At 35.3% G+C, this 21,867-nt stretch overlaps 1 protein-coding gene and 1 long non-coding RNA gene across 2 annotated transcripts in view; both read left to right on the forward strand.

Moving 5' to 3' along the window:
• The window catches only part of LOC115214181 (transmembrane protein 183), a 79,621-nt gene extending 76,297 nt beyond the window's left edge, over nucleotides 1–3,324 (forward strand). The window contains exon 5 of the mRNA XM_029783279.2: nucleotides 2,437–3,324. Coding sequence (XP_029639139.1) covers nucleotides 2,437–3,022 — 586 coding nt within the window. The 3' untranslated portion in view covers nucleotides 3,023–3,324. The remainder of the gene's footprint in view (nucleotides 1–2,436) is intronic.
• Nucleotides 3,325–6,898: 3,574 nt separating this feature from the next.
• Nucleotides 6,899–21,867, forward strand: part of LOC118764184 — an 18,321-nt gene continuing 3,352 nt past the window's right edge. The window contains exons 1-2 of the long non-coding RNA XR_004999967.1: nucleotides 6,899–6,920; nucleotides 9,614–10,676. This is a non-coding gene — a long non-coding RNA (uncharacterized LOC118764184). The remainder of the gene's footprint in view (nucleotides 6,921–9,613; nucleotides 10,677–21,867) is intronic.

Below are 21,867 nucleotides of genomic sequence, written 5' to 3' on the forward strand. Positions count from 1 at the left end.
TAAATGTACAGGTATTGCTTAATGTCAGTTGTGTCTTTCAGTCACATTCTCATTTTTCTGTTTTTCCTTCATTTTTTAATCCATCTTGTAGAACATTAACAACAACAGATTTATGCCCAGAGAAACCTGATATATGATCATTGTGTAATTCGCAATTAAAATTTATTGAAATTAAAAATTTTCCTTTTAACTTAGGAATTGTTTGATGCCAAATAGAGAAATACAAAGGTGATATGAACTGCTGCTTAAACAGATGCACCATATTTCATGACATTAATTAGATGTACTTTTTTTTCCAAAATTATGTCTCAAAATATGACCTTGAATCTATATACATGTGAAGTTGGGCATCCCATTAACATTAATGCACAAAAAAAAATTTTCTTTAATATGGGCTGCTGAAATTAGGGTGCCTCAAATATGCCTGTGTCTCTTTTGCGCCTTCAAATTCTCATATTTCACACATTAACTGCTTCATGTGCTTTGCCAATAACTTGAAATAACCTAAACCTTGACACCCATAAAATTATTAACCATCTTACTAACAATAACTCTGAGCACCTTTTCAAACTCCACCTGTCTAACAACCCATGGACATGTTTACAAAGTCAGGAAACAGCACAGCTCCCATGACTTTCGGAAACATTTTTTCACGCTAAGTATGGAACAAACTGCCGGCATCAGTTGTTAGTTGTCAGAGCACTGCATCCTTCAAAACTTCCATGCTTCCTGAGATTCGCCAACACTACACCTGATTTTCTCCCCTCCATACACACGCAAGCATGTATCTGATTCATACACTGTTCACTTTCCAGACATTTGTACATTACTGCATATACTTTATACGCACTTTCTGACAAGTTGTGGTGCACCTGAGCATTGTATACAATAATTTTATTATATATTATATATAAATATATCTTGTTAGAATTTTTATTAGTTTTTAATACTTGACAATCAATGAAATATATAACATTTGATGGGGTTGTGAAAAATACAAGTAATACTATCTACCTGAAAATAGAAATGAAATGAGAGCATAGCCTCTGCAAGATTATTCCGTTGATGAACCTATTAATTTCGATTTGAAATTGTGTGCGTCTAAACCTTTTCAAGGGAAGCAACTTTTACTTCTCAAATGCAGAAATTACATTGCAATTTTCATTTAGATATTTCACACCACGAAGATTTATCGTCAGCACTTTAATATAATAAATTTGTGAATGAAAGCATCATTAATGACAAGGTTCCATTTGATCAATTATTGCTTTGCTGCATTTCTGACAAGGGAGTTACTGTAACTCAATACAAAGGACATCTTTCAAAGAACATTGCCCTTTCACTGATGTTTACATTCCTTTACCAGTATTACATCAGTGAAAGCTACACATAGGCACACACACACACACACACTCATTTATTCATTCAACATCCATTTTCCATGCTAGCACAGGTTGAAAAGGGACCTATTTGCTGCAAGATTTCATGGCTAAATGCTCTTTCTGTTGGCAACATTTGTGTTTCGCATGTAAGGAATTTTTCATTCCATAAGTCTTTGAAAGTGTAAAGCAGTCAGTCACAAGGAACCATCATCATTTTAATGTCCATTTTTCCATACTTGCATGGGTCAGACAGATGCCCTTCCCGTTTCCAAGCAAGGTATTTTTTTCACATAGCCAGACATATTTTCATGGAAGACTGGAAACAAACAACCCCACTTGTATGACAATGATACTCATTTACGGCGTTCAGATGATGACTTGACATGGGTAAAGCACCATTCAAGCATGGTCAATGCCAGTGCCGCCTGACTGGCCCTCGTACCGGTGGCTTATAAAAAGCACCCACTACACTCTGAGTGGTTGGCATTAGGAAGGGCATCCAGCTGTAGAAACCTTGCCAGATCAGATTGGAGCCTGGTGCAGCCTTATGGCTTGCCAGTCCTCAGTCAAACCGTCCAGCCCATACCAGCATGAAAAGCAGACTTTAAACGATGATGATGATGATGAGAGAGATAGATTGCGATGAGCTTCTTTCAGTTTCTGTCTATCAAATCCATTCGTAAGGCTTTTGTTGGCCTGGAGCTATTCTAGAAGACACAACAGGCACACAAAAATGCCGAAAACAATCTCAAGATACACAGAACTCTATGAAATGGTTACAGTCCAGGTACTACAGAACAGAAAATGTTATTTGTACATGCACTTTAATACATAATTTTAAAAACTAGATACTCAACTGATACTCCAGGAATTTTAAATGTACTTTTTAGAGATTTCAAATGTTGCCATAGGAGATGCTAATTCCTTCCATCTGGCTTCATATGGCAGTAATAACATTGGTAAACCTTTGTCAGCAGATTTCTACAAATTTACTCTCTCATTTTTATTTTTATTTTTTGAAATATTTCTTTATTTTTTTCTTTCTTTTTTTCAGGCATTGTTATGACTTGACTCTGCTTCCAAGGAATCTGATGCCTTTTAATTTGGAATGTATCCATGGACTTCGAGCTCGAGTTATACGGTCACTTCATCATGCATATCCACCTCTCTTGAACAAGACCATCAAATTCTCTGTAGATGATATTCCAAACCAACTTGAAGGGCAACGATGCATTCTTTTCTGGCAAACTCAAATGGCTGACAATCAAAGCTGGAATTTCTACTTTAAGTTCAAAAGGGACTCTACATTCTCGAACAAACTAAGCCATTCTCGTAAACGCAATGATTTCTTGAATGGCTATGATGACATGTTTCACAACCCTGAAAAAGATTGTACAGTACTTTTAGTAACTTGTAAGAACTATTCCTTTGTTCCTGTTGTCATGGGCTATGTACTAAACAAACTAAGTGTAGCGGTCAGCCAGACAATGCGCTATCATAGGATGAAACTTAGTTTCAATACTCGTTTTTTTAATAACAGCAATTCTTCAGGAGGTCCCGGAGAAGAAATGATCGTCTTAGATCCTGTGATGAGCTGGCAGTGTATGGGATGGTGGCATCGTAATTATCCCAGTGTGTGAAATCTGTTTTATTGGCCAAGGAACTCATATCGTCTAAGAACATTATAGAAAATAAATAATAAATATTGTTGTGAAACTGTGAAACCCAAAGAAGCTATTTTTGATCTCTCTCTCTCTCTCTTTCTCTCTCTCAGCAAATAGTTGAGACACACTGTTCACAAGTTCAAATAAGCTTAGTTTGCCCTGAGGAAGAGGAGCAGTCTGACATCTTCAGGTAGGGCATTACATCAGAGGGTGAAAAATTACTGCAGATGCTAAATCAGATACAGTGCTGAGTATGTGGTGAAGTGGGGGCGGCGGGGGAAAAGAATCAGTTGCTATTATTGTATGAAGCGTAACATTGTTGTCATGTATGCTTCATGCAATAGCAGCAGCCCATACGCTACTCGTTCAACTCATTCATCCGTTTATTCATTTTTATGTCAATTTTTTCCATGCCCGAATGAGTTGGATGAATACATATCATCAAGGCATTGTTCTACAGCAGGATGTCCGTCCTGTTGTCAGCCCTTACTTATTTTACAAGTAAAGGGGTTTTTGTTTTTTGTTTTACCTTATTCCACACACTCACATATATATATATATACATATGCATATATATATGTATACACATATGCATATATATATGTATACACATATGCATATATATATGTATATATGTGTATATATATATATATATATATATATATATATTATAAGCATATATATATATATATATATATATAAGCATATATATATATATATATATATATATATATAAGCATATATATATATATATATATATAAGCATATATATATATATATATATATATAAGCATATATATATATATATATTATATATATATATAAGCATATATATATATATATATATATAATATATAAGCATATATGTATACGTATATAAGCATATATATATATAAGCATATATGCATATATGTATACGTATATAAGCATATATATATATAAGCATATATGCATATATGTATACGTATATAAGCATATATATATATAAGCATATATGCATATATGTATACGTATATAAGCATATATATATATATAAGCATATATGTATATATATATAAGCATATATGTATATATGCATATATGTATACGTATATAAGCATATGTATATATATATAAGCATATATGTATATATGCATATATGTATACGTATATAAGCATATGTATATATATATAAGCATATATGTATATATGCATATATGTATACGTATATAAGCATATGTATATATATATAAGCATATATGTATATATGCATATATATATATATATAAGCATATATGTATATATGCATATATATACATATATATATATAAATAAGCATATATATATATATAGATGATGGGCTTCCATACAGTTTCTGTCTACCAATTCCACTCACCAGGCATTCATCGGCTCGAGACTATTATAGAATATACTTGCCCAGGGTGCTACATGGTGTGATTGATCTCAAAACCACATGGTCTCATAGTGAACTCCGCCTCCATACAGCCAAACATCTGCACCCGCATATATTTAACTTGGTATTGGTATTTTAGTTCTTGTCCCTCTGATGAAAAAACTCTGCCCTGAAATGCGAAAGACCCTTCCCCACGTCTTTTCTTCACAGCAAACTATCTTCTTGTATTTTGTGAACAGTTTATTATTGGCAGTACAACTATTACTTATATAGAATTAATTAAAAGCCTCTTTAAATCATACAGGCAATTAATGTGACAGTTAACTATTTAAGGGTCTTAAAGGAGCATAACTAATAGGTAACTGCAATAGAAAATGAGCTGTGTAAATGTTATTACAGCAATAAAATTAGTTATAAAAATAATAAGATCAATAATAATGACTACAATATCAATGGTAATAAGTTATACTAAACAATTTATATGATTATACAATATTTTCAAATAAACATGAGTTTCGCCAATGTGACCATATGGACTTCAACTTTCAGAGCCATTTTAGGCTTAAATTATTATTATTATTATTATTATTATGATTATGATTATTATTATTATTAATCCACTTGTGTTGTTGTTTTGTTGTTTTTTTCTACTCACTCATATTTACTATTTACTGATTTAATTCTGCTTGCTTTCTTTATTTGTTCCTTAAACCATCGAATTATTTTACTGAGGTACCGAGTTTTGAACTACAAAACTTACCCTTAATTTAATCATTAAGGGCATAGTACTATCTGGTAAGTTGTATCATATAAACTTCAGTCATCTTAACAAACGGTAATACTAAAGACTCCTGGTTATTTTTGCTGTGTCTGTCTTAATTAACCTCTAGAAAGGGTTGTTTTTTTAGACTGGTGGGTGTTTCTTTAGGAGTGCAAAATGCTTGAAAGTAAGATATATTCTAAAAATAGTGTTATCTAACAATTTTGGTGATTAAAAAACGTTTATTTTTGTGTGAATGAACATGGCATGTGTGCACATAGCCACACATTTTTACATAAACAGTTTTCTATTTAACACTAGTTTTTGTATGTGTATGTATGTATATATATGTATGTGTGTGTGTATATAATTATATATATATATATATATATATATATATATACACACACACCAGTAGGAACCATGCCAAAGCAGACATTGGTGTTTGATGCAGCTCTCTGGCTCATCAGTTTGTGTTGAACCATCCAACCCATGCTAGCATGGAAAAAGGAATGTTAAATGATGAGGATATATATATATATATGTATGTGGATATATGTGTGTATGCTTATATACACATAGACACAGACATAAATATACATGGATGTGTGTGTGTATATATATATATATATATAGAGAGAGAGAGAGTATTTTTTGTATTAACAGAATTTTGTCATAACCCTTCAACGTAGCTACATCCAGAAATACATTTATATATTAATAGTTTACAACATTTTTTCCCCCTAAATGATAAGTGTTATTTTGGACAAAGGCAACAAACCTTGGTACAGGTGATAGAAGTATAATGAAAGTCTTTGCTAGCTTAAGAAAAGAATAATAATTATTCAAAAGCACACTTTCTAAAACAATACTTCTTACAAACTCATGGTAAACAATTAAAACAGAAATCTCTTTCAAGGAACTGCATTCTTCCCCAAAAAACATGGCAGTTATCAACTATTCTCAATGTAATATGTCCACTTGAACTTGTAACTTACTGGGTGAAACTTGGGCTCATACAAACATTAAGCAGAATCTGAACATTGCAATAATAATAATAATAGTTTTGGTGGGAATGTTCAAGAAACAGGCAGGCAAATACAGAACAAAAATCTCAGGATTTACAAATATGCATGACCTACAGAAAATGACATTGCTAGGCACCACGCACACACATTACAAAGAGCATTTTCAATGAAGGAAGGTATGATAAAAACAAGACAAAACAAAACACTTCAAACATCCAAGGCAAACAGAATGCTCTCTGTAGTGCAGTGAAAGCATGCAATAAAAGCAAGACTACTGGGGAAAGTAAAAATAATTATAGGAGTGACTGTGTGGTAAGTAGCTTGCTTATGAACCCACATGGTTCTGGGTTCAGTCCCACTGCGTGGATCCTTTGGCAAGTGTCTTCTACTATAGCCTCAGGCCAACCAAAACCTTGTGAGTGGGTTTAGTAAACGGAAACTGAAAGAAGCCCGTCATATATATGTGTGTATATATATATGTATGTGTTTGTGTGTCTGTGTTTGTTCCCCCCCCCCGAACATCGCTTGACAACCGATGCTGGTGTGTTTACATCCCTGTAACTTAGTGGTTTGGCAAAAGAGACCGATAAAATAAGTACTAGGCTTACAAAGAATGAGTCCTGGGGTCGATTTGCTTGACTAAATGCGATGCTCCAGCATGGCCACAGTCAAATGACTGAAACAAGTAAAAGAGTATAGTAATGGTTTCAAATTTTGGTACATAACAAGCAATTTTAGATGAAAGAGTAAGTCAATTATGTCGACCCTCATCCTAAACTGGTACTTATTTTATCAATTCTCGAAATGATGAAAGGAAAAGTCAACCTCAGCAGTATTTGAACTCAGAATGTAAAGATCTTGGAAAAAACACCACTAAGTGTTTTGTCCAGTGCAGTAACAATTCTGCCAGCTTGCTATGTTAATAATAATAATAATAACAATAATGGTTATTTCTGACCTATGCCTTCTTATTTTGGGAGCCTGGTGTCTTTGATTATATCAACTCCAGTACTTCACTAACTCCCTTCAAAAATTGAAGGGCAAAACTCGCTTTGACAGTATTTGAATGCAGAACATAAAGGAGGCGTTTCTAATTTAGGCATAAGAGCAACAATTTGTTAGGGGTTAGTCAATACCATCAATCCTAGTACTTAGTTAGTATTTTATTTCGGTAGTTCAGGAAAGATAAAAGGCGAAGTTGACCCAAGCAGAATTTGAACTCAGAACATAAGGATCTGGAATGAATTCTGTGTCATCTCTTCCAACACTCTGTCCATCCATCTATTCATTTTCTCCTCTCACTCCTCCCGAGAGAGTCATTTGGGTAGAGTTCTGAGGCACCTCCTCCTATAGGATCCTTTCAAAGGCAACTGTCATTAGTCATAGGCGTAGGAGTGGCTGTATGGTAAGTAGCTGCTTACGAACCACATGGTTCCAGGTTCAGTCCCACTGCGTGGCACCTTGGCCAATTGTCTTCTACTATAGCCTCAGGACAACCAAAGCCTTGTGAGTGGATTTGGTCGATGGAAACTGAAAGAAACCCATCGTATATATATGTATACATATATATATGTATGTGTGTGTATATGTTTGTGTGTCTGTGCTTGTACCCCCAACATCACTTGACAACCAATGCTGGTGTGTTTACGTCCCTGTAACTTAGTGGTTCGGCAAAAGAGACCGATAGAATAAGTACTAGGCTTACGAAGAATGAGTCCTGTGGTCAATTTGCTCAACTAAAGGCGGTGCTCCAGCATGACCACAGTCAAATGACTGAAACAAGTAAAAGAGTAAAAGAGACTCTATGGCTGGATTCCTAGGCATAACCAACTGACACTGTGAATATTATCCAGTCACTTTGTTCTTGGTCAACCTCTAAGTCTGCTGTTGGTTGGCTTGACTTTAACAATCTGTTTTGTGATTATCACCTGCAATATTCTAATTGCACGTCCATAGTACCAGAGCTGTAACTTCTTCATTCGGAGAAGTAGCTATGAACTCTTTAACTATTCTCAATTTGTGCCTATATTAAATTATTGACAAATATAACTCTTCCTGAATCGCATAATTGGAATTTTTAAAGAGTTGTTTTGTTTTTAGAAATTTAAGCATAATAATCAAAAATATTAATATTTAGTTCCTAACATGGTTATGGCTGTGTGGTAAGTTTGCTTTCCAACCACATGATTCCAGTTTTAGTCTCATTGCGTGACACCGTAAGCAAGTGTCTTTTACTATAGTCTTGGGCTGAACAAAACTTTGTGAGTGAATTTGGTAGTCAGAAACTGAAAGATGCCCTATATATATTATATATATATATATATATATATATATATATATTATATATATATACATATATATATATATATATATTATATTATATCATATATATATATATATAATATATATATACATATATATATATATTAATATATATACATATATATATATAGATATATATATATATACATTATATATATATAATATATATATATATACATATATATTATTATATATATATATACATATATATATATATATATATATATATATATATATATATATATACATATACATATACATACATACATATATACATTATATAAAAGGGCTTAGTAAAATAAATTACTTTGCCGCATACTGAACTCATTAGAAATAGCAGCTAAAAACTTTTTTAAGGCTATTTCTAATACTTAAAGAAAATCTCTCTCATATATATGAGAGAGATTTTCTTTAAGTATTAAAATAGCCTTAAAAAAGTTTTTTAGCTGCTATTTCTAATGAGTTCAGTATGCGGCAAAGTAATTTATTTTACTAAGCCCTTTATATAATGTAATAATTTGAATTCGCCTTGAATGGTCCCTTTGCATACTGAACACTTGGTGAAATTGATTAATAATTAATTAATTTTGCCCTCAATTGTTGAAATTATATATATATATATATATATATATATATATATATATATATATATATATATATATATATATATATAGGCGTAGAAGTGGCTGTGTGGTAAGTAGCTTGCTTATGAACCACATGGTTCCAGGTTCAGTCCCACTGCGTGGCACCTTGGCCAAGTGTCTTCTACTATAGCCTCAAGCCGACCAAAGCCTTGTGAGTGGATTTGGTAGATGGAAACTGAAAAAAGCCCATCATATATATGTATATATATATATCTGTGTGTGTATACATTTGTGTGTCTGTTTGTTCCCCCAACATTGCTTGACAACCAATGCTGGTTTGTTTACATCCCCATAACTTAGCGGTTCAGCAAAAGAGACCGATAGAATATGTACTAGGCTTACAAAGAATAAGTCCTGGGGTCGATTTGCTCAACTAAAGGTGGTGCTCCAGCATGGCCGCAGTCAAATGACTGAAACAAGTAAAAGAGCAAAATACCCTAAACACCAAGCCATGCGCCTCCACTGTAGAAGTATTACCAGTTTATTGCACATAATTTTTAACCACAAAATCTTATGGACCCACAAGGGTCTCATCAATCGAGAACCACAGGACTAAACCTTTCAAAGCAGTACCCTGGCATGGCTGCAGTCCAATGACTGAAACCTGTAAAAACAAAATGAAAAAGAAATATAGACAGAAGAGTTCATTAAAAACACTTTTTTTAAAAATGCATTCTGGTTCTTTGGTTTTCTTGGTAATTAAGACTTACATAGTATATAAAGATGTATAAATATATTTATTAAGCGTAGTATAGCTAATAATGAAGCTAATGACACCAATGTTCTTTTAATGAGATTTTCATTTTAACGATAAGTGATGAGAAAATAGAACCTGATAAAAATTGACTGACAATGATAATGCTGAGTATGTTAAGAAGAAAAGAGCAAATAATGAAGAACATCAAGTGAAAGATAGATGATGACAGTAATACTAACACTGACAGTATGGATGACGATTATGATGATAATAAATTATAATAAGGCTTAATTAGATAATGATAGCTATAAAATTTTGTTATTTTTATTGTCAGAGGTAATAGCTTTTTAACTATGGCAACTATGTTGATTATGATGAATCTGTTAAAAAGTAATTTAGTAATTGTAAAAAAGGAAATTTAAAAAAAAATTATTATTATCCTGATTATTTCAGGTGGCTAATTGTTTCAGGAAAATTCCATAATAATAATAATAATAATAATAATTTCAAAACCATATCAACTTATTTGACAAATTTAAAAATATATTTTTTTTCCTTTTTAAAAATTTTTTGTTGGTAATTAAATTGGTTTAATTCGTTTAATGATCTCTCTGTTCCCCACTCTCACCCCATTCCACATTCTTCATTGTTCAATATTTTAAAGGTCATCCTTGTTTTTTTTGTTTTGTTTTTTCTTTCTTTCATATAAGCACAACACTTTCAGAGTTATCATTGGATTGAAAGATGGATAGGCCTGTCTAATAGTTCATTGATTTCTGCTTTTTTGTATTTATATACATACGTATGTATATGTATATACATGCTTATTGTATGTGATTGCAAAGTCATACATACAGGTTGAATGCAGTCAGTATTACGCATTTATTAAAAGACAAAAACTTGAAAAAAAATTCACTATATGCATTTTTTTATGCATGTATATATATATGGAGGCGCCTACCTCAGTAAAGCTGGACTCAAGAGTTATCTTCGTAATCATAAAACGAGACAGATGAGTGACAACCTGGCCACTGGTGGTGGTGTAACACACCATACTAATCATATCTGTCGGGCATGTGGAAGAGAGTATAATTCGACAGGAGGACTTAAACGACATGCAAAGGTACATGAAGTCCAGTTACAACTACAGCCGACTATTACCAGTAAAGGTTTTAGTTGCCAATTCTGTACAAGACATTGTAGATCCTTAGCTGGGCTAAAACGTCACATTCGATCGCAGCACCAGTAACAGTTAAGCTTCGTGCAATGGCCATACTCGATAACGTGGGGGCAGCCATAATATGGAGGCGCACTGGTCCAGTGGTTAGGGCAGTGGACTCGCGGTCAGAGGATCGTGGTTTCAATTCCCAGACCGGGCATGTGTGTGTTTATTGAGCGAAAACACCTAAAAGCCCCACATGTGTATGTGTGTCTGCATGATTTGCAGCTAGAAGTATCTGCTTGGATTCCACTGTGGTACTTAGCTGTAATATCAAGACCTCTTATTGCAAAAAAATATATTTTGCCCACTAAAATATCAATTCTTTAACGTGACTGTTAATGAAAATTTCTTGTTACATACATAATTAACTATCCAGTCACAGTATTTCATTTATGTATAGAACTACAGTTGTGAAGGCACACGGTTTAGTGATTGGGGTATTCAACTGACCAATGCTGTGTGAGTGAATTTGGTAAATGGAAGCTGTGGAAGCTCGCTATATATATATTTATGCTTATGTCTTGTTGTTTGTTCCCACCACCACTTGGCAACAGGCATTGGTATGTTTACAACGCAATAACCTAGTGGTTTAGCAAAAGGGATCAAGAGAGTAAGTTTCAGGTTTAAAAAATAAGTTCTAAGGCTGATTTGTCTGACTAAACTTTACAAGGCAGTGTCCCAGCGTGGCTGCAGTCCAATGACTGAAACAATTAATAAAAGATGAAAAATGAAATGGATCAAACTGAATAAGCTCCAGGGTACCATTACTTTGAAACAATGGAAATGTATGTCCATGAAGAGACCTTTGAATGGAGGCCAGAAAGGAATAAAGGTGAGGCAGATCTGTCGAGTAGAAGCACATGGCTTAGTGGTTGAGGTGTTGGATTCGTGATTGTAAGATTGTGGTTTCAACTCCTGGACCAGGTGGTACCTTGTGTTCTTGAGCATAACACTTCATTTCACATTGCTCCAGTCCACTCAGTGTGGCTTAGTGGTTAGGGAGTTGGACTCATGATTGTAAGATTGTGGTTTCAATTCCTGGACTGGGCGATGCATTGTGTTCTTGAGCAAAACGCTTCATTGCATGTTGCTCCAGTCCACTCAGCTGGCAAAAATGTGTAACCCTGCGACGAACCAGCATCTTGTCCAGTGGAGAATATATATGCCAGAGAAACCAGGAAACCAGATTTTTGAGTCTATATGACTCAGGAAGAAACAAGATTGATTAATGATTATAGATAAGGACTTGAAAGATATGGGCCTGGCCTCGTCATGAAGCAAATTCATGGCAAATCTTGCACCATGCTGGGTGAAAAATCTATCATCACGCAATGCTCCAAAAGCACTAAGTCAGCATACAAGACACACACATGCATCCTACATACACATACAAAAACAGTCGTACAAACACATTCCAATATGCAGTGTCACTAAAGTACAAAAGCTAACATATCCAGTCATGTATAAACACACACACACATAATAATATAAACATATGCATACCTATACGTTTGTATATATCACAATATAAATGTACACAATCTTGCATACAAAGACTCCAACCTATGGAAACAGTAAAATCCGAACACAAACACACATGCTCACATACTAGTCACATATACATTCATACATAGTGACATAGTCATTTATACATAGTCATATGCATACACATTCATATATAGTCACATATATATTCATACAGTCGCATACATATACATAATTACATAGCAGCTGGTGACAGGAAGGGCATCCAGTTTGTAAAACAATGCCAAACTCATGCAAAGCTCCAACTTAGTTTGACAGGTGGGTGAAGAAATGCCAGCAGATTCGTGTGGAATGAATCTGTATAGAAGGGAAAGACCAAGGAAGACAGGCAAATTTTGTTGAAAGCTGATCTCGAGAAACTAAACCTCACAAAGAAATACAAATGCAGAGATGCTATGTTGATGTGAAGCTGTCCAACACATGCAAGCATGTAAAACACAAGCAGAAAAATTATTTCACACATACACATATGCATATATTATTATTATTATTATTATTATGAAATTTGATAATAATATATGTGTATGTGTGAGGTGGCAAGCTGGCAGAAACGTTAGCATGCCGGGCGAAATGCTTAACAGTATTTCGTCTGCCATTACGTTCCGAGTTCAAATTCAGCCGAGGTCGACTTTGCCTTTCATCCTTTCGGGGTTGATAAATTAAGTACCAGTTACACACTGGGGTCAATGTAATCGACTTAATTCCTTTGTCTGCCCCTGTTTGTCCCCTCTATGTTTAGCCCTTTGTGGGCAATAAAGAAATAAGAAACATTAGCACGCCGGACAAAATGCTTAGCAGTATTTCATCTATCTTTACATTCTGAGTTCAAATTCTGCTGAGGTCAACTTTGCCTTTCTTTTTTTCAGGGTTGATAAATTAAGTACCAGTTGCATACTGAGGTCAATCTAACTGACTGGGCCCCCTCCGCAAAAATTTCGAGCCTTGTGCCTAGAGTAGAAAAGATTATGAAATGTGACAAAGTGGCAAGCTGGCAGAATTGTTAGCAAATCAGACAAAACACTATGCAATATTTCTAACAGCTTTGCATTCTGAGTTCAAATTTCGCTGAGGTTGACTGTGCCTTTCATCCTTTCAGGGTTAATGAAACAAGTACCAGTCAAGTACTGGGGTTGATGAGATCAACTAGCCACCTCCCCCAAAATTCCTGGCCTTGTGCCTATAGGAAAAATGATTACTATGAAATGTGATACTTGAATAATTCTACTTGTTAACAATCAAATTTCAAATTTAGAGGGAATTTGAAGGAAAAAGGGGTTGGTTTTAGTTATTTATTTTCTTTTTATTATAATTTTCTATATTGCTATCATTCCTGGCCATCTATCAATCCTTTACCCAATCACATATTTATGGGGGGAAAAATAACCCAAAATTTTAAATTTCTGATGCCCTTTTTCAGATTTCATCAATCTCCCATTTGGTTCTGTAGCATGTTTTATTAATTATTCTCTTTCATGTTATTGCAATTTTTCATTAAAAAAACATTGGAACTTTATATATTTTTCTTTTTTATTTTTTCTATAAAATCTCTCTTTCTCTCTCTCTATCTATCTGTCTGTTTGCCTGTCTGTCTGTCTTTAGCTAGCTATCATTTATTATTCCCCACTTTTTTTTTAACCTGCTCTTTAAGTCAGCATCTTCCTCTTCAATTTTCTTCTCTTTTACTCTTTTCTAATTTCTCCTCTGTTTTGCTCAGTCTCTCTCTTTAAATATCTTTCAATCTCTTCTCCCCCACCTCTCTCTCTCTCTTACTCACCGTCTCTCTCTCTCTCCACACACACACATACTTTTAAATCACATAGCTTCAGGTTGAGTTTCACTCCATGGTACCTTGGGTAAGTGCCTTCTGTTACAGCCATGGGCTGACCAATGTCTTGTGAGTGAATTTTGTAGACAAAAACTGTTGAATCCCATTGTGTGTATAAATATATAATAGAAACCAAAGGGGTCCACAGGAAAAAGATGGCTGAGAACCATTGATTGAAACATTCAAACATTATCGCTTCCTTTCCAAGTCTTGTAGCATTTCTCATGGAACTTTTGGTCCTCCAAAAATGTCTTGGTGTATAAATCAACCTATCTCTTTCTTTTGGCTGTAAATTTAGGTCTGGCAACTTCAACTTGTCTGCCAGAAAATATGGTGTTTATGCCATAGATTTAAACATCCCAATGGCGGCGAGCTGGCAGAAACATTAGCATGCTGGGCGAAATGCTTAGCTGTATTTCATGTGCCATTACATTCTGAGTTCAAATTCCGCCAAGGTCGACTTTGCATTTCATCCTTTCGGGGTCAATAAATTAAGTACCAGTTACGCACTGGGATCAATATAATCGACTTAATCCATTTGTCTGTCCTTGTTTGTCCTCTCTGTGGATAGTAAAGAAATAGGTATTTCGTCTGCCATTACGTTCTGAGTTCAAATTCCACTGAGGTCGACTTTGCCTTTCATCCTTTCGGGGTTGATAAATTAAGTATCAGTTACATACTGAGGTCGATTTAATCGACTTAATCCGTTTGTCTGTCCTTGTTTGTCCCCTCTGTGTGTAGCCCCTTGTAGGCAGTAAAGAAATAAGATTTAAACATCCCACATTTTTGTTTCATTAACTCCCCTTACTCATTCAGGTAGATAATGTTGTGCACAAATAACTTATTGACTAGTATTGTAGATACATCAACTTATTAAAGACATAGTGTTAAGTGTGAGAATGTAACATGCGAGAAGAAACAGCCAAATTGCTATCAAATTACTCAAGATATGAACTAGTAGTTAATGATGAATGCAAAATACTTCTTTAATACCCTAGTTACCCAACCTATTGATTCTACTTTACCTCATTTCATCTAAGTGAAGATTGTTATTAATTCACTGTGATTTAATCACCCAACCAGATGCAGTCATTGTACACTACCTTTGTTCACCCAACTATGAACAGTTCTTATTTCTGCATTGTCACTGTTCACCCAACTATGGACAGTCCTTAATTCTACATTGTCACTGTTCATCCAACTATGAACAGTCCATAATATACATTACCTCTAATCACCCAACCATGAACAGTTCTTAATTCTACATTGTCACTGTTCACCCAACTATGAACAGTCCTTAATTCTACATTACACCTGTTCACCCAACCATGAACAGTCCTTAATTCTACATTGTTACTCTTCACCCAATTATGGACTGTCCTAAATTCTACATTGTTACTGTTCACCCAACTATGAACAGTCTTCAATTCTACATTGCCTCTGTTCATCCAACTATGGACAGTACATAATTCTACATTGTCTCTGTTGACCAAGCTGTGAACAATTCTAAATTCTATATTACTTTAATTCACCCAGCTACCAATAACTTTCATCAATACCATTACCTCAACTGACCCATCAATGGACAGCTCTTAATTCTGTATTGCTTCAGTCAACCCAACTGTGAACAATCCTGATTCTTAAATTCATTTGTGGTGAAATGTCTTTAACATGCTAACCACCACATATACCACTGGTTGTTCATCACGAACTTCACGCAAGTGCCATATGCACCATCTGTGATACATTTTCATAATTTGATAAAATATTTTATTCAGTATCTTTTACATGGTTTTGAGGAATATTTTAAATAACATGAGTGCTAAATATTAAAGTTTAATTATAAAACATTGTAAAAATGCAAAATTATATCTCCTTGCAATTATGCAGTATGCAGTGTGATTGGAAATGCATAGTGGCTCTAGTATGTTCCAGTAACAGGTCATGGCAGTTAACGTGTTAATTCTACATTAAGGAATTTTTCAACAAAACTGATGGCTTTCCCCTCATTGATCAGGGCAGTCACAGAAAACTAAATTGCTGAAAGGATGGCCTAATGTATTCACTGTTTGTTATATAAAACATAAAAATAAGAGCAGTTAAAATTTTGTACACTGTTTGATAGAAATAGTGGAGGTGCATGGCTTAGTGGTAAGGGTGTCAGCATCATGATCGTAAGATTGTAGTTTCAATTCCTGGACTGGGCAACTCGTTGTGTTCTTGAGCAAAACACTTCATTTCACTTTGCTCCAGTCAACTCAGCTGGCAAAAATGAGTAACACTGTGATGGATTAGCATCCCATCCAGCTGGGGAACACATACGCCATTGAAACCGGGAAACTGGGCCCATGAGCCTGGCTAGGCTTTAAAAGGATACATTTTTTTTTTTTGATAGAAATACCAGATGTGGATTAATGTCACTAATATCAAAAGTTGACACAAGAAGTTTTGGTTTGTGGGATATGTTGCATTGGACACATGCACAGTTGTGTGGTTAAGAAGCTCATTTTGCAACCATGTGCTTTCTGGTTCAGTCCTACTGCATGGTACCTTAGCCAGTTGTCTTCTACTATAGCCCCAGGTCAACTAATGCCCAGTGAGGGAATTTGGTAGATGGAAAGTGTCTGGAAGCCTACTGTATGTATGTGTATATATATATATATATATTGTATAAAAGGGCTTAGTAAAATAAATTACTTTGCCACATACTGAACTCATTAGAAATAGCAGCCAAAAAAAGATTTTTTAGCCATTTCTAATACTTAAAGAAAATTTCTCTCAGATAGTGTTTACTCAAAATAACCCACGAAGGTATGGGGGTAAAAACATTAAAAAATCACAAGTGCAAAGATTATTTGAGAACGTACGTTTCTAGATCAGCCAAATACAATTCGACATTTCTTTTGTCAGCCCAAAATTTCTTAATTCGGATTTTTTACTAAGCCCTTTTATACAATGTAATATTTTGAATTCGCCTTAAATGGTCCCTTTACATACTGAATACTTGGTGAAATTGATTAATAGCTAATTCATTTTACCCTCAATTGTTGAAATTATAATTCATTTCTCTCTGTTTAATGCCTCGGTTTTCACCGATAAAATATGGTGTTTACTAGTCTGACCCACGTGGGTGGAAGGGGGAGAGCAGGAATTTTTCGCTTGCATATTTTGAATTTGTTGGCACTGTTAGTTTGAACGGATCTTCTGAGGTGAAAAGTCGCCAAAAGGGTATGCTCCTACTTTCAGTGTTTCCAAATCCGAATTAAGAAATTTTGGGCTGACGAAAGAAATGTTGAATTGTATTTGGCTGATCTAGAAACGTACGTTCTCAAATAATCTTTGCACTTGTGATTTTTTAATGTTTTTACCCCCATACCTTCGTGGGTTATTTTGAGTAAACACTATCTGAGAGAAATTTTCTTTAAGTATTAGAAATGGCTAAAAAATCTTTTTTTGGCTGCTATTTCTAATGAGTTCAGTATGTGGCAAAGTAATTTATTTTACTAAGCCCTTTTATACAATGTAATATTTTGAATTTGCCTTAAATGGTCCCTTTACATACTGAATACTTGGTGAAATTGATTAATAGCTAATTAATTTTACCCTCAATTGTTGAAATATATATATATATATATATATTATATATATATATATATCATCATCATCATCATTTAACGTCCGCTTTCCATGCTAGCATGGTTTGGACAATTTGACTGAGGACTGGCGAACCAGATGGCTGCACAAGGCTCCAATCTTCTCCCATATTCACTCTTTTGATCATGTTGCTTTCAATGAAAATATATAACAAAAAATAGGGTAGAGATGACTGTTACATCTTATTGGAGACAAGGGACCCTCTAGTATGGGTGCCACAATAAAATGTTTCTATCACACTCAATAGAAAAACAGACGACATAGATTAGAGAGAACTCTTTAGTTCTCTATACAATGGTCAAAACAACCTCTCTTGCACTGATGCATGAAGAAGGGCATCCAGCCATAGAAACCATGTCAGAAAGTAGTGTGTATGAGCAAAAACATTGATTGGTTTCCCAACTCACCTATGAAGGTAGTACCTTCAAATAAGATCTCACTCAGATAGTGATGACCTGTGTAATGCATGCTAGCAGGGAAAAATAGATGCAAAATGATATTTGGTGGTTGTGGAGAAGGCGGTGGTGGTGGTGGTGGTGGTGGCAGCTGTGGTGGTGGTGGTGGCAGCTGTGGTGGTGGTGGTGGTGGTTGGGAAATTAATTATATACCTGCTGGAAAAATAAATGATTTGAGCGAATAAAACATCGGAGACCACCATTTCATTGGTTGTGCATTTATAACTACAGCAAGTGTTTGTAATTAACCCACCGATGCATGAATTTTAATTTTTATTCTGCGAATTAATTACAATTCAATAACAACAAGAAATATAAAAACAATATGAATGAAAGAAAAGAAAAAAAGAAAAATAATCATATAAAAGTATGATTATAACAATAGTTGAGATTCATGAAAAGTTAATAACAAATGAACAGAATTTGAAATTGAAATAAATACTTCATATAATATTGTATTCTGACTGCTCCATTTTTGAAACACTCTGCATTAATGAGTTAATAAGATTATCATTTTCTGGATTATTAATCTCATCTTTAGATCATATATTTACAATGTTTACATTTACACAACGTTTTGATCTCTGATTGCAATTATTCATTTTATTGCTGGATGCATTTGTAATCCCAGACTAGATTCAAACTAGAAAGCTTTATTTCTATATTAAGGGTGATAGCATTTTTATTCAGAAGGCCGCTGATGTGTATACAGTTATTGGTGTAAATTTAAATCCAAAGATATTTAAAATTTTTTTATATTTCATCTAGTTTCAGCTCACGAGCTGTAGCCATGCTGGGGCACCGCCATTAAGTAAATGCGAGCTCACCAGGATATATACCAGATTTATTAGATTTGATGGTCAGAGAAATTTCTGTCAGATCTTATTGTAATGGTACAGTTTGGTAGACAGCTGCTGAGTATGGACACAACAATTGGATGTTGCCCAGATCAGGATGTGAGACGTTTCGGCATAGCTGTTTTGGCACCGCCTAATTGGCATCATTGATTTGATGCTGACTTGACATTAGATATTTTAATATTTCTCTTTCATCCCCCACCTCTCTCTCTCTCTCTCTCTCTCTCTGTTTATGTGTGGGAACATTTAATTATGCTTGTATGTATCTTTTACCATTTACTTGTTTCAGTCATTTGACTGTGGCCATGCTGGGGCACCACCCTGAACAATTTTTGGTCAAATGAATCGATTAAAGTACTCATGTTTTTTTTAAGCTCGGTACTTATTCTATCAGTCTCTTTTGCTGAACTGCTAAGTTACAGGGATGTAAATATACCAACATCAGTTGTCAAGTGGTCGTAGTAGGGGTCAAACACAGATACATAATCACACATATATTCTTTTACTTGACTGTGGCCATGCTGGAGCACCACCTTTAGTTGAGCAAATCGACCCTAGGACTTATTCTTTGTAAGCCTAGTACTTATTCTATTGGACTCTTTTTGCCGAACTGCTAAGTTACAGGGACATAAACACACTAACATCAGTTGTCAAGCGATGGTGAGGGGACAAACACAGACACAAAAAACAAATACATACATATATATATATATATATATATATATATATAATATATATATATATATATATATACATATATATATAGAACAAGGCTTCTTTCAGTTTCCATCTACCAAATCTACTCACAAGGCTTTGGTTGGCCCAAGGCTATAGTACAAGACACTTGCCCAAGGTGCCACGCAGTGGGACTGAACCTGGAACCATGTGGTTGGGAAGCAAGCTTCTTTATTTCAGTACATTTGCCATAAAGGCAGTACATAGAGTAAAGTAGCTTTGCAGGCTGGACAAGGACATTAATGAAATGAATGGTAATGAAAGAAAGATGATAAGGATGGGAGAAGACAAAAAGCGCCTGCTTCTCTAAAACATTGTTCTTTAAAACCAATCACAAAACGAGGTACAACTTTTACAACTTTTCAATTTTTGGACTTAACAGTCCATTACAAACAACAACATAGTTCAATAATTACATATAATATAAATACAATACACAAAGCCCCTCCTCCCAGACCTGGCTTACACTTACCTTAGGAATGCGCCAGCTCTAGGTCGGGGCCCCTCAAGTTGTATCTAAACATGTCCTTTGAGGTGTTCATTACCCTGACCATAGCAACATCCGATATGATCTTCGTAGTCACCTGCGAAGGCCACTCCTCATCCCCCATCCAGGGCATGGGCTCCTCCCTCCGGGAAGCAAGCTTCTTTATTTTATCAAATTAGCCATGGAGACCTTACACTTACATAAAAATCAACAAGTCAATCAAACATAAAAAATACACTATCACTTTTCCCTTCCTCCTCTTTCCGGACCTCCAGTCAAATATCTAGCTGCCTGTAGAGCAGACCACGTTGACAGCTGGGGAGTTCAGAAAGAAAGCGAAGTGCCTATTATCAAATGTTTGTGTCACACAGTGCCACAATTTATAACTCACCCTCAAAATAACTTGTGCCCGCATCCTCTGCCATCCTCCACGCCTCTTTCAAAGCCGAATCGAGTTCCGTGTCAGCATTGCCCAGGTACAAGCGATATTCCTCATTGAGCCCCTTCAGCCCAAACGTCACGTCAAACGTTATGGCCTCCACAGCTATCTGAGAAGGCTATTCGGGGTCCTGTGTGAAGGCTAAAGGTGCTCCCTTATGGTGCTTTTCCATCTCCTTTTCAATTTCTCCGCCTTTATAGAAGAAGATCAATACATCATCTTCCTCTGGGGGCGGGATACCCAATTATTTCATTGGTGGCACAGTTCCCACCAACGGTGTTTCTTCTCCTGCCAGTAGCACAACCCCAACCGACGTTATTCCGGGACATTCCGGTACTATGTCCCGTTTCTCTTCCTCTTCCTCTTTTTTTCTTTTCAACAGAGGGAGGGTGCGTCTCCTCCGTGGCCGGAAGATTCGCCTTCATTCCTCATCCCTAGGATCATTCGGTGAGCACCCATTGTTGCTCACCTTCTTCCTCTTACGGCCCCTGTTTGAGGAGTCCTCTGCTTCCTCGGCCGCCTTCATTCCCTCTTCTACAGGGGTCTCACTCAACTGCTCCGGGACCTTATTTTGTTCCCGGGGACAGTTTTTCTTTATATGGCCAGACTCCAGGCACCGATGACACCTGGGGGGGAAACCCTCAAGTATCACTGGGTACCTGCACCCAGCCATTTAAAAAAAATCTGGAAAAACCAGATTGGCTGATTGGGTCCAAAGGGTCAAAACAGCTTTTGACCCAACCCAATCAGCCACAGGA

This window comes from Octopus sinensis, linkage group LG7 (genome assembly GCF_006345805.1).
Source record: "Octopus sinensis linkage group LG7, ASM634580v1, whole genome shotgun sequence".
NCBI classification, from domain to species: domain Eukaryota; kingdom Metazoa; phylum Mollusca; class Cephalopoda; order Octopoda; family Octopodidae; genus Octopus; species Octopus sinensis.